We start from the raw sequence: 19,571 nt of genomic DNA on the forward strand, positions 1-19,571 counted from the left end.
TTTACCAATAAGAAAAACTAATTGTTTATTAATTTGAAGTATGTATTTGGAATCATAATAAGTCTATTTTTCTGAGGGTTAAGAATGTTCTGAGGGATGGTAGATTATGACAAATAAAAAATAAATACAATTTTAGAAAATTCTATTATTCTTCAAGGATTTAATGCATTTCCCATGAACTACTGAATGAAAGGGCCGATATTTTCCCTACCCTTCTTTTTTTTCCGCATTTAACAGCTGAAGAACCAAGTGTTAAGAAAAGTTGTTTCTAAATCTTTCCTTGATTCAGAGCATCACATTCAAATTTTAAAATTAAAAAAAAAGAAAAAAGAAGCCAAAAAGAGCCTATTAAAGTTTTGTGAATGGACTATAGAAGTACATCATAATAATGATAAACAATATAATTTGTCTTTGTGAAATCCTCTGGGAAACTGAGAGAATTCTTGTTCTTGAAGGGTAGGAATGAGTTGGACGTTAGCGAGTGAGATTATGTTTGCTATTCTCCACAGCACAATTTTAACCACTGAGCTTTCTGACTGCCATCTAGCAATCCCCTGGTGTTTAGGACTCAATGACTTAGAAAGACCAATCTGAGAAATCTGCTTCATCAAGATCACTTAGTTCACAACATGGGATTATCAGATACAGATTTAAAAGTGCAAGAAAGCTAACAACAAAACTGGTTGATTGTGATGGGGAACAAGAGTGTCACAAATAATAAATGGAAGAAGAAATGTAAATACTGTTTAGGAAAGCTCTCTTTGAGATACACAGTAACTATATACAGTTTTTCATTTCTACATAAATATTGGTCAGCTTTCATCAGAAAAATTATTTATTAAAAAAAAAGAATGAAGTTATAAATCATTCAAAAGAGACACATTTCAAAGTTACAAGTGTAACAGTCATATTTCAGTCCTAATAAAAGTTATCATGTAGCATAATTTTTAACAGGAAATTTCAACATGTTCAGGAATATTTAATGAATTATTACAGTTTTCTGAAATCAATATTTTCTGGTTGCACATGTTGACAAATTACCATATCTAACTGCTTATCCTCTCATTTAAGAGAATATGGAGAGGTTGAAATTATTCATAAAGTAAATTTTGCTGCCTGAAAGAACAGTGATTATATATTTTCTTAAAAAATAGATCTCTCTATGCATTTGTTGAAGTCATGGTTTAAAGGATGAAACTTAGTATCACAATTGCTTTATGTTCCTGGCCTTACTTCTTTAAAAGGTGGACAAACTAAATAGTAGACCTGTTCCCTATAATATAACTTTTTTTTGTTAATATAGTAATGATGGAGTAGAATTTCCTACCTTAATTTCTTCATTTGGACCTAGAAATACTGTCATTTGGTGACATTTACGTGTATTGGGAGGGGGGTGATACTTAAAATAATTTTAATTTTTTTCCTTCTTCCTCCCATTTTTCTCCTAGGGTGGGTGCCAGTGTACAGTTTTCCTGTGAAGATAATTACGTGCTGCAAGGTTCTAAGAGCATCACTTGTCAGAGAGTGACAGATACACTGGCTGCCTGGAGTGACCACAGGCCAATTTGCAGAGGTAGGTGCTATTCTTTGGAATTTTTCCTGAAGTTTGGAAGGGTAATTTATAATTTCTGTTTAGAAATGCAATGAAATTATGTTCAAAACAAAGCAAAACCCCGTGTATATATATATATATAAGAATTATTTATCACATATATATGTGTGTGTATATATATGATTATATATATCAAAGATCTTTCTGTAGCTTGAAGCACACAAGCAAAGATCCAGAAACAATATCAATTTAGGGAGCTAATTTCCTTTTAATAGTTTTCATTTCACTTAATCTTCTTTTTGTCATGTTAAACATATTTTAAGTAAAACTAGTTAGTTAGGTTTAGGTTAAACTTTTCTAATTCCTAATTAGGAGCTCCTCACAATCATATTGTGTTCCTATCATCCCAGATAGTTACATAGTCCTCATTTTTCAGTAAATTCCCTTCTCTTTCATCTATTTTGCTCAACCTTACAAATAACCTAACCTTCTCAATTCTTTTCTAGATGTTTTCTCATTATGGGCTGAACCAATGAATAAGTTCCTCCTGCTGCTTTTAAGGAGGAGGGTGGGAGGTGGCTTTTTGTTTGTTTGTATGTTTTTCCACTGCAATCTACTGCCTGTAATAAAAGCACAGAAAAATATGTAAATGCTGTGAAAGTACCCCAGAACTGAGGTATATAGGAAAAATAAAGATATATAGGAAAAATAATAATTTTTAGTAGAAAAATTAATCTGGGTTGCATATTTGGATTGTACATGTTAATGAAAGTCTTAACCCTAGAAATGGCTTGCCTTACATCCTCCTAGAACCAGACAACCTAGCCAGGAGAGGCACTGGAAAACCAGAGAAAACACCACCATTAATTAAAAAAAAAAAAAAAAAAAAGAGAAAAGAAAAGAAAAACAAAATGCTACAAATTGTTTTATATACTTTGTCATTTTGAGGTAGATCAAAGAGATACTTCTTGTACTTGCAAAGTCTCATGCTGAATGCCAGTTATCAGGGCAGCAAATGATAGACAGACTGTGGAGGGAAGGATTTGCAACACCTGGACCTAAACTTCTGCTTGTTCAAGAATGCACTAAAGCATAATCTCACTTATATATATTTTATTTTATAACTCATATTCTTATAAAAAAAGGTTTCATTACCTAGTTATTTCATAATACTAAAAGAAAAATATTTTTTTCCTGTTGCCAGAATAGATTTTTCAACTTGTATAATTACATGTGATATACTTGTAAATCATGCTTTCTTCATTAAAGAGTGTAAATAGTTGTAGTGGTAGACCCTGGCTAGCAGCTAAATATGCACCCAGCCACTAGCTCGCTCGCCCGCAGAGGGGTAGAGGAGAGAACTGGCAGAGAAAAAGCTGAAAACTCATAGGTAAACATCAAGACAGTTTAATAAATGAAACAAAGCTGTGCATGCAACCAAAGCAAAATAAGGATTTTATGGTTTAACCCCAGCTGGCAACTAAGCACCACACAGCCACTCACTCACTCCCCCATAGTGGGATGGGGAGACAATCGGAAGGTGAAAGTGTGAAAACTCATAGGTTGAAATAAAGACAGTTTAATAGGTAAAGCAAAAGCCATGCATGCAAGCAAAGCAAAGCAAGGAATTAATTCACTACTTCCCATTGGCAGGCAGGTGTTCAGCCATCTCCAGGAAAGCAGGGCTCTATTATGTGTGGTGGTTACTTGGGAAGACAAACGCCATCACTCTATATGTCCCCCACTTCCTTCTTCTTCCCCCAGCTTTATATAATGAGCATGATGTCATATGGTGTGGAAGATCCCTTTGGTCAGTTGGGGTCAGCTGTCCTGACTGCCTCCCCTCCCAACTTCTTGGGCACCCCCAGCCTACTCGCTGGTGTCGTGGCATGAGAAGCAGGAAAGGCCTTGACTCTGTGTAAGCACTGCTCAGCAATAATGAAAACATCCCTGTATTGCCAACACTGTTTTCAGCACAAATCCAAAACATAGTCCCATACTAGCTGCTATGAACAAAATTAACTCTATCCCAGCCAAAACCAGCACAGGATTTTATTCACTACTTCCAATTAGTGGGCAGATGTTTAGCCATTTCCTGGAAAGCAGGGTCTCAGTACAAGTGATGGTTACTTGGGAAGACAAACCTGTAAGCATGAACATGCCCATTTCCTCCGCCTTTCCCTGAGCTTTTATCACTGACCATGTTGTCATATGGTATTGGATATCCCTTTGGTCAGTTGGCGTCAGCTGTCCCGGCTGTATCCCTTCCCAATTTCTTGCCCACCCCCAGCCTACTTGCTACTGGGACAGTGTGAGAAACAGAATAGGCCTTGATGTTATGCAAGCACTGCTCAACAATAGCCAAAACACTGGTGTGTTATCAGCACTATTCTAGTTACAAATCTAAATCACAGCACCATACACCTCCTATGAAGAAAGTTAACTCCATTCCAGTCTGACCTAATAAAAAAGTGTATAAAGGTAGCTCTTAGATAAATTATTACAAGCGGTATGTAATATGGGTAATATTACATAGGCATATCCATGTAAAGACTGGACAATCTAAAACATACTAAAAAAGAAATAAATAAAAGTCCTACCTTCTACTCTTTCCAAAGAAGCAAAGCAACTGTGATTTTTAAGTGTCTCTTGAGCTCAGTGTCTCTGTAGCTCAGTGTATCTAAATCAAAAAATCTAAATATACCTTCTCAGTACTTGGTTTCACACTACTGCAGAATAACATGTCCATGCAACTCCACTGCTCACTCTTGTTTGGTGGGTTTTTTTAATCTCTGAATTTATCCTTGTTTGCGAATACATTGCAGAAATGATCTGAAGTAATCTATGCACGGTAAAAGTAACACTCAGCAGAAAGGGGCTATTTGCTGCTGAATTATCTGTGAGTTACTACTAGTGTTTGCTGTTCCTTCCAATTTAATATCTGCAAATACATCTGTTGTAGAATCATAGAATCATGGAATCATTTAGGTTGGAAAAGATCTTTAAGATCATTGAGTCCAACCATTAACCTAACCCTGCCAAGTCCACCACTAAACCATGTCCCTAAGCACCACATCTACACATCTTTTAAAAACCTCCAGGAATGGTGACTCAACCACCTCCCTGGGCAGCCAGTTCCAGTGTCTGACAACCCTTTCAGTAAAGAATTTTTTCCTAAAATCCAGTCTAAACCTTCCCTGGTGCAACTTGAGGGCATTTTCTTTCATCCTATCACTTGTTACTTGGGAGAAGAGACCAACACCCACCTCTCTATGACCTCCTTTCAGGTAGTTGTAGAGAGCGATAAGGTCTCCCCTGAGCCTCCTCTTCTCCAGGCTAAATAACCCCAGCTCTCTCAACCGCTCCTCATAAGGCTTGTGCTTTACTCCCTTCAGTAAACTTCTAACAAAATAGGATAAATTAGCCCTATACTTCCATTAAAACCTCAGTTGGAAAAACAATTTACTTTCCTCAAGCATACTTCCAAAATTGGAGCTAAAATTTCACAACAGTCTGAAGGTCAAGTCAGCCAGTATCTAAAAATTATTTGTTTTTTTCTAAACACAGATTAACATTGTTTAGGCTGAATGCTGTATAATCCTGGTTCAATAGTATGACATTGCACGTGATGCACATTTGTGGATGGTGGGAAGTGAAAGATACAAGTTTTATTTGTAGTCCATATTATTCCCAATCCCTTTACTGACCTTCAAGATACCAGTATTCATGATGCTCATACCATGCTTTTATTAATAAAATACGCAATAAAAAGAACTGTTTATCACATTTTCTAAATGATCATCAACTTAAAGTGGAAAAGCTGATAAACTGCCCGGAACTACCATGAACTTAATGACTTTAAGCCTACGAGACTTACTGAATAAGTTGAACTTTGCATTTACCCCAGAATGGTGACTAACAAAGTTCAGAATTTATAAAGCTAATGAATAGTCAGGGGAACTATCTTACTGTTGACAAGTTCCTTCATTATTTGGGTTAAAGAGTGTCCATGTAACGACCTTACTTGCAAGAGCACAGCAGGGGCTGGGGATCCCCTGGGGACCCAGGAGCAGGGTCACCACCCTAGGCAGGGAGCAGGGCAGACCAGGAACAGCCCCAGCCTTGGACACAGGGCACCTCCCTGGGGAAGGGGACAGGCCACAGCCAGGCAGAGACATCAGAGCCTAAATGGGGGTCAGAATCAACGAAGTCTGTAAACAGGCACAGGCATGGCTGTGGTGGAACTGCAAGCAGCTGCTCCTGAAACATTGCTCAGACAGAGATTGATAGTCTAATCCCACCCTGATACGGATCCCCTGGGCCCACAGGCAAGGAGTAGTGGGAGGCCCCGGGTGTGGCTGGTCAGAGCAGTTTAGACCTGTTAGTGCCCTCAGGTGCCAATGTAAAAGTTCCCAGTTTTCTTGAACTCCCCACAAAAACCTTACAGCCATTCATTCTTGTTCTCTAAGTGATATACAAGGCTATCTAACAATTTTTCTGCAAAGTTTTTCAGTAACTCCATTCCCTAAACAGACCTCTGGGCAGAACTTCGATTGTAGAATTGTAGCTCTTGCTTGCTTTTTTTCCCCCCCCTCCTTTTTCCTTTTCTTCTCTCCAAAATTCAAATAGGAGAAGGATAAGAGAATAACAGCTTGACTGAAAAAAGATCTGAAAGGGAGATGTTTCCTAGTCTTTCTTCTTTGTGGATAGCTAGTGAAGGTACAAACTGTATTCAAAATCTTATTGCTACAAAGTTGCACCTCTGGATTAGTTCCTGCTGTAGCAGACCTTGTCCAGGATGAATTGAAAATACATTAATAAATATTAATTGTCTGCTAGTTGCGGTCCTGTAGGTATGGTGCTTCTACTAGTTACTGGAATGAGAATATCCTCTATTTCAGATCCTATGAATCTGCTCTTGTTATCCTGACAATTAAAAGAATATATTTTGCTTGATATAGCAGCAATATGTCAAGCCTTTTGTATTGCTAGTAGGCAGCATACAGTGGCATACTTAAATGTGATTAGTTCTTTTTTTCCATATTAAGCACAGACAGCTTGTTAATCGTCAGTGATACTTTAGTAGAACTACCTATGTGGATGACGGGCTTTTTTGGCTTCTACTGAGACTGTTATGGAAGATTTCCATGTGATGTGTCTGAGACTTCAGTCAAATTCATGGCAATATAAGACAGTTTCTATCATAAACATAGATAGGCATTTTCACAGAGAACTGAGTCCTAGCTGAATCAATCTAGACATGGAGTTATAGGAAGTTCTCAAAGTCTAGTCTCTAACATAGTAACAAAAGACTAAGTGCTGGTAGCAGACCATGACGGAAAGATAGAAAATCTGAAAGTAATTTTCTATTAGTTTCCTTATTTCCTATTTGTACCAGTCACACTTCTATTAATAAGAAAATCAACTTTCCTCCCAGAAAGGTTTGTGAGGTAAAAAAGTGCTCATATTTCATTCTTCAGAATGAAGGCAGCCACAGCGAAAGACAAAACCTAAAAATTTCCTAAGTACCAAAACCATGTTGGGTACTTTAATCCAATATTCAGAAAAAGAATGACCAAGTTCTTAAGGAATGTAGTCATTCATCTTTCCAGTACTGAAACTTAAATAACTGGAGAATCTAAGTTACGTCAAAAGTTAATGGACGTTATGTACATAAATTCTGAGATTCAGATATTTGAAGATATACAGTATCTAAATACTCAGAAATGATATGATCTAGACTCTCTATTTTAATATGTTGCCAAAGTGCTGTAGTACCATAAAGCTGACAGTGGGATTTTGTCTACCTGGACTTCAGCAAAGCCTTTGACACTGTCTCCCACAGTATTCTCCTGGAGAAGCTGGCGGCCCGTGGTTTAGAGAGGTACACTCTTCGCTGGGTAAAAAACTGGCTGGATGACCGAGCCCAGAGAGTTGTGGTGAATGGGGTGAAATCCAGCTGGCGGCCGGTCACAAGCGGAGTCCCCCAGGGCTCAGTTTTGGGACCGGTCTTGTTTAATGTCTTTATTGATGATCTGGATGAGGGGATTGAGTGCACCCTCAGCAAGTTTGCAGACAACACCAAGTTGGGCGGGAGTGTTGATCTGCTTGAGGGTAGGAAGGCTCTGCAGAGGGATCTGGACAGGCTGGATCGATGGGCCCAGGCCAACTGGATGAAGTTCAATAAGGCCAAGTGCCGGGTTCTACACTTTGGCCACAACAACCCCATGCAACGCTACAGGCTTGGGGACGAGTGGATGGAAAGCTGTCCAGCGGAAAAGGATCTGGGGGTGTTGATTGACAGCCGGCTGAATATGAGCCAGCAGTGTGCTCAGGTGGCCAAGAAGGCCAACAGCATCCTGGCTTGTATCAGAAATGGTGTGGCCAGCAGGAGTAGGGAGGTGATCGTGCCTCTGTACTCGGCTCTGGTGAGGCCGCACCTCGAATCCTGTGTTCAGTTTTGGGCCCCTCACTACAAGAAAGACATTGAGGTGCTGGAGCGTGTCCAGAGAAGGGCAACGAAGCTGGTGAGGGTTCTGGAGCCCAAGTCTTATGAGGAGCGGCTGAGGGAGCTGGGGTTGTTCAGTCTGGAGAAGAGGAGGCTGAGGGGAGACCTTATCACTCTCTACAACTACCTGAAAGGAGGTTGCAGAGAGGTGGGTGTTGGTCTCTTCTCCCAAGTGACTAGTGACAGGACTAGAGGAAATGGCCTCAAGTTGCACCAGGGGAGGTTCAGGCTAGATATTAGGAAAAAGTTCTTTACTGAGAGAGTAGTGAAACATTGGAATAGGCTGCCCAGGGAGGTGGTAGAGTCACCCTCCCTGGAGGTATTCAAGGAGCGTGTGGATGTGGCATTGTGGGATGTGGCTTGATGGGCATGGTGCTGTGTGGTGTTGGGTGGGCTGGTTTTTGGTGTGTTGTGGTTTGTTTTTTGTGGGGTGTGGTGGTTTTTTTTGTTTTTTTTTTAAGGTTGGACTTGATGATCTTACAGGTCTTTTCCAACCTTAGTGATTCTGTGATTCTGATTCTGTGATTCTGTGATTTTAAAATGTAGTGAACTCTATAATTCCATTTGATGTCACTGGAAATTATATCTTTAAATATTTTTTAAAGGCTTTAGATACTGAAATATTTTAAGAAGTTTGAATATTTTAGAAAATCTATCCCTAATGCTCTTTGGAAAATAACTTAATTTGTAAAATAATTTATTTTCAAAATGTTATCTATCCAGACTTGCTGAATGTGACAGAGGGATTGTGATGGTTTCACAACTCAATCTGTGCTTTACAAAAGTCAGGCTACTGCCTAGAGCCATTTTATAGTTTTTACTTTCTAATTTTATTTTCTCTGGTGTAAAGAGCTAAGACAACACAGAAGCTCAAGTTTAGTAAAGGATATGCTGTTACATAGAGTCAAACATGATACATGTCTTTTTTCTCCCCAAACATGGAGAAATCATGAAGGAGAACACATACTTGCCCTTCTTACATTCATACACAGAAAGGTCCTTCCATCCACTTGGAGAGGATAAAACTCTCTCTAAACAGAAAATTGATACAAAAATTCTGAGAAATTAGTTTACATAAAGTAAGAATAAAGTAATGTAAATGTTGGGCTGATTAATTGAAAAGTGCTGGTTTCCTTCCTCTGTAGGTCATTTTTCAGGATTTTTTTGACTGGCTCAAACATTTTCAAAGGCAGACTGTTATAGAATATATCAGCATAATAATACTTTCATGGCAAGTTGTTATTAATGCTATGGTAATTTTAGGGGAACTATAGACCTGTCAGCCTAACCTCGGTGCCAGGGAAGATTATGGAGAGGTTCATCTTGAGGGCACTCACAGGGCATGTGCAACACAACCAAGGGATCAGGCCTTCTTTCTTTGGAGAAACTGGCAGCTCATGGCTTAGACAGGTGCACTCTTCGCTGAGTTAAAAACTGGCTGGACGGCCAAGCCCAGAGAGTGGTGGTGAATGGAGTGAAATCCACTTGGCGGCCGGTCACAAGCGGAGTCCCCCAGGGCTCAGTTTTGGGACTGGTCTTGTTTAATGTATTTATTGATGATCTGGATGAGGGGATTGAGTGCACCCTCAGCAAGTTTGCAGACGACACCAAGTTGGATGGGAGTGTTCATCTGCTTGAGGGTAGGAAGGCTCTGCAGAGGGATCTGGACAGGCTGGATCGATGGGCCAAGGCCAATTGTATGAGGTTAAACAAGGCCAAGTGCTGGGTCCTACACTTGGGTCACAACAACCCTATGCAACGCTACAGGCTTGGGGACGAGTGGCTGGAAAGCTCCCCCACAGAAAAGGACCTGGGGGTGTTGGTTGACAGCCGGCTGAATATGAGCCAGCAGTGTGCCCAGGTGGCCAAGAAGGCCAACAGCATCCTGGCTTGTATCAGAAATGGTGTGGCCAGCAGGAGCAGGGAGGTGATTGTGTCCCTGTACTCGGCACTGGTGAGGCCACACCTTGAATCCTGTGTTCAGTTTTGGGCCCCTCACTACAAGAAGGACATTGAGGTGCTGGAGTGTGTCCAGAGAAGGGCGACAAAGCTGGTGAGGGGTCTGGAGCACAAGTCTTATGAGGAGCAGCTGAGGCAGCTGGGGTTGTTGAGTCTGGAGAAGAGGAGGCTGAGGGGAGACCTCATCGCTCTCTACAACTACCTGAGAGGGGGTTGCAGAGAGGTGGTGTTGGCCTCTTCTCCCAAGTGACTAGCGACAGGACAAGAGGAAATGGCCTCAAGTTGCACCAGGGGAGGTTTAGGCTGGATATTAGGAAAAATTTCTTTACTGAGAGAGTGGTGAGACACTGGAACAGGCTGCCCAGGGAGGTGGTGGAGTCACCCTCATTGGAGGTGTTCAAGGGATGTGTGGACGAGGCATTGTGGGACATGGTTTAATGGGCATGGTGGTGTTGGGTTGATGGTTGTACTTGATGATCTTACAGGTCTTTTCCAACCTTAATGATTCTGTGATTCTGTGATTCTATAATGTTTATTTTAAACAGAGCAACTGATCAAAAGCAATCTTATTTGTTGTTTATCATTTTAGCTAGAACATGTGGTTCTAACCTACGTGGTCCAAGTGGGATTATTACATCACCAAATTATCCAGTTCAATATGAAGACAATGCACACTGTGTGTGGGTCATTACAACAACTGATCCCGAAAAGGTATTATTTTTCTTTTTGTCTCCATTCAAACTGTACAATTTTGGATCTGTCTTAAAATTATTTCATACATATTTGCATGAATGCATGAACACATGCTAGTGTGTATGTTCATTTCAACACAAAAATGACCAGAGTAGAGATGTTAAGAAAATTTATTGGGCACTAGGAAAAAAAAAATAAATTAGTAATATCTGGGAAAATGTCCACTCAGAGTAATAGGTCTCAATTAAAGTTTCCAAGTTATAAATAAATTTTCTAATGAAATACCTAAAATCATATTCAAAATCGTACATTCCTAAGAGTTGATAGTGGATTTTTCAAGTTGTATCTTGATACTTACTCACTGTTGACTCTTAGCATAAAAAACAGCCATACATCTAAGCATGTTGCCTGATCTTGTTAGGTGTTTTACTACCTACCTCATTTCTCTTTTCAATCTACTGTTTTCCAATAATGATTCTAAATACAGAACTATGCTATCAATAATTATGCATTGCATAGCAGTGATAATTAAGTATTTTTATCACACTGCAGTGTACTGAGATGCATTTTTACTTGTGTTTCTGTAAAATCAATTTACTTCCTCAATAAAGGACAGAGACCCCCCTACCTGTAGAAAAAAAAATGAAGTAAAAAAATATTTTACTTATATTTTTTTTTTCTGTAGTGAAATGCTGAATAAATGAGTTACAGTAAATTGAAGAATGTACAATCTATATGTACTTTCATAAGTACAAAACGTATTTCCTATGCAAGTTTTTGGAAGACTGTATTCTTGACGTCTTTAATATAGTTAAGGAAAAAAATGTTTAACTTTATCTCGCCATAAATTAATGCAAATGTTTAGCTGCAGAAAAGATAATTTTGCTGCATGCTTTTATAGCATATTGTTGAGATGTAAACATTGTTTCTTTGCAAAATCGATTGAGTTCACTTTTTCTTAAAGCAGATTCAGTACCTTAATAAAGGTTTGTATTCAGGAAAAACAGGCAAAAGTACAAAACTATTACATTGTTGAACATTTTACTGTGGTGGGACTTCTCTCTGAAGAGAACGGGCTTTTTTTAGTTCCAAACTGAACTGTTGTATTTTATTTAGCATAGCAATTAGAAGTGACTATTTGTCACTGAATGACCTTTGACTTTAAATTCATTACATTTTAGAAAAAGTATTAAATCACTTTGCATTTTTAAATATGGACAAGCATGTAAAATATGAAAAATGTCTGACAAATGCATCTACTCAAATTTATATTCAATAATATGTAGTCTCTTTGATTCTGCAAAATGCAGTAGAGTTTTATAAAAGAAAATGTAAGTGTGCATCAAAAGAAAATAAGTGAAATTACTACTAATAAAAAGGAGTCTTGGCATTTTAAAGTTTTCTTTATTCAAAACTGTTACATTAATTTTTAGTTTTATTTTTATTCCCTTGACTTTTCAAGAATTTTAATTAAACATTGTTATTCATATTTATAATACAATTAAGATAGTAATCTTGCTGATTGCAAGAAAGTTTAACCATAATAATATAAAAATTGGTACTGACTGTGCGGTGATATTTATTAAACTGTACAGTGTATGTTTTCTATGGAGGCTCAGACTTACTTGTGAAAAATACTAAACCTCAGTCTACTGCAATAACACACAAGTTCTATTCATGCAATACAATATATCTTTCTCAATGGATTTAGGATTTTAGTAGGGTAGAGCTTAATGAGATTGGTGTGGATTAACTTATTACTCTGTTCACTGGAATCAAAAAGGCACTTTTAAGTAGTATTATGTGGGCAGGTTGATAGTTCATCAGTCACAAGAGTACACTGCAAGAATTGCACACCCAGACAGATCAATTCTTTTGTTATGTTCAAAATGAAGAGGTATAACTACAAGGCTTGGAGCTTTCACCGAGGAAATAATCCACACTATTACATCCAGCTGGGTGGAAGGTAAAGAGATATGCTAACAGACATATTGATAATCACAGTGTATGAAAATGAGGTGGAGCTTTAAGTCTTTCAGTTCTGGACAGGATGGGCAATAGGGAATGAATTGTCTTTTTATTAATCTTGGATTTGTCTAGCAGTGCAACAAAGGAAGATTATTTTCTTAACTTCATGTATCTTGGAAAGATGTGTATTTGCTTTAGGACCATGACAACTGTGATTGTGAAGTCTTAAAATCAAACAAAAAATATCTTGCTACCATTTGAAACCTGTGAACTTTAAAAAACAATTACAAAAATAATTTCCAGGTTACCAAAATAATGAATTTATTTTAAGATGTGCTGAAAGTTGTGCAGATTTTCATTACTGACTTCTGTTGAAGTTATGAATGACGGAACTCTTGAAAATTGAACTGTATATTGAAGGTCTGATTTTAAGATTAGATTGAGGAGCCTACTCTTTTGCCCTTCAGATTTGAAAATATTTATCAGAATGCTTAGGGTCTGTGTTTGATTTTCTTTTCCAAGAAGGTAGACAGTTCATGACATGTCATTACTGTGTATTTTAAATTAGTTTTGACTTACTCTAGCAGTGAAATTGTGTCCTTTCATAAGGTCAGTTTACACATAGCATTTTACAAGACAAGACAATGTTTCCTCTTAACATAACATTCAGTGAAGTTTAAAGAAGATAGTCTAGTAAAAGAGATGCCCTTGCACAAAAAATGGAACACAATGTGCTGGAATATTTTAAAGAATAAATTTTAAAAAATTGACACATAATTCCAAATTTTGTATTCTGGTGCTGGTGGGGGGAGATTTTTAATGCCAATTCAAAATGAAAACAAATTTTAGCTTCCTATGGGGACAGTAGCATAGTTCCAGTTTTTAACCAACCATATCAAGACTGTTGTTAGTTAAAAATTTTTCTAATATTTATTTGCCTTTTTCTGAGCAACACAAAAATCTAAGTTAAGCTTGGTTCTTCTGTTCAAAGCTATTTCTGTTAATGGTCTGCTTATTTTGAAGAGTTGATTTTCTTCCCTTAACATTTATTTGTTTCCTCTGGGTCCCACTATTGTTGCTTCTGATCAGCATCCTACTGAGTCATTTATTAGACTTTTAGTACAAATACAACTTTATGGTTCTCTTCTGACTCTCTGTCAAGTACATGCCGTCATTCTTGGTAACTCTACATTGTTTTAGTTGTTCTGTTATGCAGTTTCTCAACTTTTTAGAATCAGTTACTTTGGACTGTTCTTCTGAGGTCTTACTGATCTGTTGTCTTTATCTCTTTCTTGTTGTTAGTATCTTTTCTGTATGTTCTAAGCATGCCTCTATCCCTTGCTTTTTCAATTCATTTTCCAGGCTGTGGTTTTTTTCCTAAGACTTGGATTTCCTGCTGCTTTCACTATTTTATGGTAACATTGCTAGATGCAAGGGCTCCAGTTTTCAACTCCAGTGTCTATAGGAGGGCCAGGTTTTATGTTGTTTCAACAATGATACCAAGTTTTGCACATTATTTTCCTGACTGATTGCGGATTGTTGTATAGTAGATGTGCCATGGGCTGCAATAGTTCTAAGTGTAATGACCTGGTAAATAATGAGTGTGTCCCAATTACAGCTGTTTTTTTTTTTTCTGAAGAATGTACTTTCTCCACAGTACAAAGCATAGATATTAAGTATCTGTTTGGGCCTAACAACTTTCTTCTTCTTTACAAAAAATGTTTTTCACTGCAGTTGCCATAATTGAAGACACTGGAATTAAACAGAGGGAGGGAGGGAAACTTCACATACAGTTTTACAGGGATGAGCCTTCAGGTTTTTTTATAAAGTTGGACTATACCTTAATATGTTGCCATAAAATGCTATTTCTGATTTATTGCCTTTCAAAGCACATAGCTGAGGAACTTCAGGAGAACATTCTTACTCAGGAAAACTTTCCGCAGTTCACAGCTAGGGAATCCACATACTGTTAAGGTTGATTTTGAGATATTTTTTTTTAAGATAATTCATTCTTGCAATATGGTCCAAAAGAGCAGTCTTACTAAGTAGCATATAATAATACGCAAATTTTTTTGAATGAGGTTACCTTGCTGATTCATGGTTTGGATCAAAGTTTGTGGTAGTTCAGATCTGATCCATTAGTGACATCCCTGTCTTCCTTAGATTCTTACTTCCATGTAAGTAGCTTATGCGTATATAATAATTTGCAATGGATCCAGAACCTTTGTTTCAATAGGCAAGTTTTCTCCAGTTAGATGGCATTATTGTATTACATTGTTTAATATTAGAGTGTTATTCAGAAAGTGTGTCTGCAAATAGCCCGTTTCTTCAAAGCTTCATTACAGACAGGGCTCCTCTCCCTCTGAGTGGGTAATCAGACCATCCTGCCACAAGTAATAGTATGTCAGCATGTCTGACATGTACAGCACCTGCAGTCTAACACTATGCTCTGACCGGGGAAGAAAGCTCTTGCTGAGCACCATATATCTCGTCCCTACAGAGATTACCAGAGCACTGCCACAGTATTGATTTTTATGTGTAGAACTTATCCTCTCTTACTGTACCACAGAGTTTAGGGTTGCAGAGTTCTTGATCACCAAAAATATGTAGATCTAAGAAGAACTTTCACTAAACTTTTGTGTATTCTTGGCAATGTACAGGCTTGTGCTAGTCATTTACTCAAATCTTACTATTTAATAAGTCTCAGGATAGATTTAATAGAGTGGAGGAAAAGGTCACTCTGAATTTAGAATTGACTCATTTGCACATCTGTGCCATCTAGATCATACAAATACATTAAGAACTCCCTGAAAGGATGATTTCTCATGGTGTGTTGCAAATGAAAGCACGGTTTTGTAGGCTCTTTCATCCTTCACACAGTGTTAAAACTGAATTTTGTGCCCTATGTAGATGTGCGTATTTAAATTTAAATTTAAACTTCTTTATTTTTCATGTGCTGGAACAGTGACTTTAATTTTAGGGGGATATGGCATCATTGACAAAGGATTCATGCAGTTTAGAATTAAAATTATTAAGGTCCCAGTTATGAAACAAACAAATACTGGTAAGTTCCCTCTTGCTTTGAAATATGCGCATGTATTATATTTTCATAATCAAGCAGTATAATCTAGAACACAAAGCATAACTAAAGCAATTATATGAGAAAACTATTGTTGCAGTGTAAGGATGAGATTTTAAACTTCCAGTGTCCTAAACTCTTGTACAAGACTTCCAGGGTAGCCTTGATTCTGTACAGTCTTAATATATTTCAAAAACAAATGAAAGAGTGTGTATTTTAATATAATGTGCGAAACCTACTTACAAGCCTACTGGAAAAATAATGTTATATATAACTCACTACAGTATATGTTCATCCTCAATTTGAATTTAAATACTTAAATTGTAACACAGAATTCTATATACGTACAACTGACTATAGAAAAAAATACATATATTGCACAAAAGCAAGCACAGGTTTTTTTTTTTTTAAATTGCATCTTTGTGTTGCTTTCTGTGGTCTGTGTATACTTATTATAACATTATGATTTTTGTTAATAATGCTGATATTTCTACCTTTCAAGGCATCATATGAGTGAGATGTAGTAGCATAGCTTCTATATAATATTTTCTTCATAAGTTTACTGAATCTTTATTGGATGATACTTTAAACAAATAGGGCTGGAACAGAAGACTCAGTTCTGGCATTGCGGACATTTAGGATGAAATTTGATTTGCACATATGTGTGCTACATGTCTAAACTCCAATTATACTTGATGGCGATCTGTCAAATAGTCAGTAGAGTCAAAACTGTGCTTCATCTCATCCTAGTGAAACTGATATACCCAAATCAAAACTGCCTTCTATATTGATCTTAGATGTCTCATTTGTGCATTCATTACAAGCAGTTTTGACTCTTGCTGTCTTTAAAGACTGTTGGGGGTAGTGATGGAAGAAAGACACTTGGATCAGTATTCATCTCATGATGAAAGGATTTAAGCACAAATTTCCTGCAGCATGGCAAAGTTCTATATTTCCTGGTTTTCAGGGAAAGCTAACTGAAGGAACATGCTTAATGCTTCTGGCATTATTTCTGGTGGTATTTATTTTATTTATTTTTCTCAGATGATTTCTAACAATAAATGCCGAAACATGCCCAACGCTTAAGTTTTCCCCTCCTAAGACAATTGCTGCAAATACAGGCTGACATTTATATTCCTTGTTTCTTACTTTCCCTCTGACCTTCCTCCTTCCATCCTGTTTTTGAATGAAGGAGACTAACTACTGAGCCTTATCTGTGTTCAGTATCTCAGATTCACTTTCAGGGTATCAACTAGGTTTGCTCTAATGAGATTTATCTGTGAGGCATGAATTTTATGAGCCTGGGATCTAAGTATGACATTCTGAGTTGGAAATGGCAATTTAGGGGAAAAAAAAAGTGGGGCTTTTAGAAAGAGACTATAGAAGCATACACATGAGGAAATGGAAAAACTGAAGAAGGAGACTTAGCAGTAAATTTGCTGTGATATTGCCTTTGATTTTACAATAAATCCATATTTCAGAAAGACAGTTGGAATATATTAGCTGGTAATGCAATGCTCAAGACAAAGAGAAGATTTAGCCTCCAAACAAATTGAATGTATTAGAATGTGGCAAAGTTTTAATTGGCAAGGTTAAGCTACGTGTACGTGGAAACTATTAAAAAACAAATGGAAACTATTAAAAAACAAAAAACCTCAAAACCTTCAAAGTTATCAAGACAATTTTGTTAAATACAAAAGTAGGACATTTTCAAAGTTCTAATGCTTCTGTTTCCTCATGTTCTAATACCAGGTCAAGGACAAAGAAAAAAGAGTTTTCCCTTTCAAAAGAAGGCAATATGTAATATTTTCACTGTGATATGTTTGTACTGTATCTGCATGGGTAAGAATTATACAAATCCATTATTGTCACTATTTTGTTGAATACTTACTGCATGAAAGTGATCCATATTTGCCTTTCTCATAGATACACTTTTCCAGCCTGGATGCCTGTTAAATTCTTCATTATTTTAGCCTATATCTTGCAAAACAAAACCAGGCTATTCCTCTTTGAATTTGTTTATTTTATAGCTAAAATAATCCCCTACTCAAAAAATACAAAAAAATGCCGGAAGTGTATAACACATAAGCATGCCTTTTTTTTTTACAATTGCCAGAGGTAGTCTTTAAAGGTTAAAAAACAAACAAAAAAACCCCACAAAACCCAACAACTACAGCGACTACACTTTCATCATTGGCATTTATCATTATCCAGCCACTGCCATACATGTACTTCTCTTGTTGCTGAAAGTTAGATTGTTGCCTCCAGCTTTTTTCTTAGAGGAACTTACCTTCTGTGAGTGCACTTAGAATTCCTCCATCATTTCCTTCCTCCATGATGTTTTTTATCCTTTCATCTTCCTCTGCTTCAGTTTCTTCTTTTTTGCTGTTTCAATCTCCATTGATATATTTCTTTTCTCTTTTAGCTTTATCCTTTTCTTCTTTTTCATTTTGTGTATATTCAGAAAAGAAAAGATTCAGATACAAAATTCAAATATAGAATCCTAATGGTTTTCATGGTTTAAATGGAGCTCAAAAACCAGTAAATGAATGGTCAACTCAAATTTTAACTTTTTTTTAACAAGAAGAAAACAGTAATTTTTTATTCATAGTTTCTTTATGTAATTACAATACTATTCAGCATAAGAATGTACCAGTTGGTGCGTTGACATATTATTCCACAAAAAATATGTACATTTGATTTCTTCATAGTGAAAGGACTTCAGACAACTTTACCAAGTTGAGAATCAATCAGACTTCTCAATCCATAGTTGAAGATCCATTAAATATACCTAAATATAAGAGACTTTCTTAAGTACTTTGTATCCACATATTATAGAAGACAAATCAACATATTTGTTATTACTCCTGCATATACATACATATGCACTCTCACACAGCAACATGTAAAATAAACAACTGAATGTTTTACCTGCACAATCCCAAAACATATAAATATAGCAATATAAACTTATTACTATTCTCTCATTTCATTCAGGGTATTTCCTGACAGGAAAAACTCATAACAGAGCATGCATTAGATAAGAACATTCTGCCACTGTGTAAAAAAAAAAAAAAAAAAAATTCCTACAATTAAATCTCCACATAATTTTCTTATCTTGTTTGTTCTACAAGTTAGTTCCCAATTCCCTTGCTCAGAACTATCAGGCTTATTCAGTATTACATTGTCAAATATATAAATGTAAGATATCGATATTTATGTGTAGATATTTTTCCCTAGAGGTTGAAAGTGTCTGCAACTATTCATAGTATATCATAGCTGACAGTGTCCTTGGATGTTGTCTTTGTTTATATACCCTTTTTTCCTTTTTTCCCCCTGTTTATTTTTTTCTTAGTTTACCAGGTATTCTACATAAATTATCTTTGTGCAGACCCTGTGCAGCCTGATGGGGTTGATAATGAGGATGACAGAAACCCACATCTACTGCACAAGGAGACAAATGCTACAGAATAATTTATGCACTTACAGTTCTGGGTTACTTCACAAAGCATGTTCATCTGCTTTGCCTTGAAATATAGGTGGTCAAAGTTTCTTTGTGCATGATGCACACTGTTTATTTTCTTTTAAATCTTTTCTTGGGTACTTTTCCACTGGGAAAATGCCAGCTGAAAACTTATAGGCAAATAATAGGAAATTCTAAGAAATTCACAGACTGCACACTGAAGTGTATAAATATGGGAAAAATAATTAGATTTAAAAAAAAAAATTACTATTTTCTGAAAATTTTTACTATTCCTTCCAGTTTTCTTTAGTAATACTATAGATTTGGTGTTTGGCATCACTGTAAATAG

General features: G+C 36.9%; 1 protein-coding gene across 1 annotated transcript in view; it reads left to right on the forward strand.

The window, feature by feature from the left end:
- Positions 1-19,571, forward strand: part of CSMD1 (CUB and Sushi multiple domains 1) — a 1,256,706-nt gene that overhangs the window by 829,555 nt on the left and 407,580 nt on the right. The window contains exons 9-10 of the mRNA XM_059835885.1: positions 1,449-1,573; positions 10,609-10,730. Of these exons, the coding sequence (XP_059691868.1) occupies positions 1,449-1,573; positions 10,609-10,730 (247 nt within the window). The remainder of the gene's footprint in view (positions 1-1,448; positions 1,574-10,608; positions 10,731-19,571) is intronic.

Source organism: Gavia stellata, chromosome 2, assembly GCF_030936135.1.
Source record: "Gavia stellata isolate bGavSte3 chromosome 2, bGavSte3.hap2, whole genome shotgun sequence".
Taxonomy (NCBI): domain Eukaryota; kingdom Metazoa; phylum Chordata; class Aves; order Gaviiformes; family Gaviidae; genus Gavia; species Gavia stellata.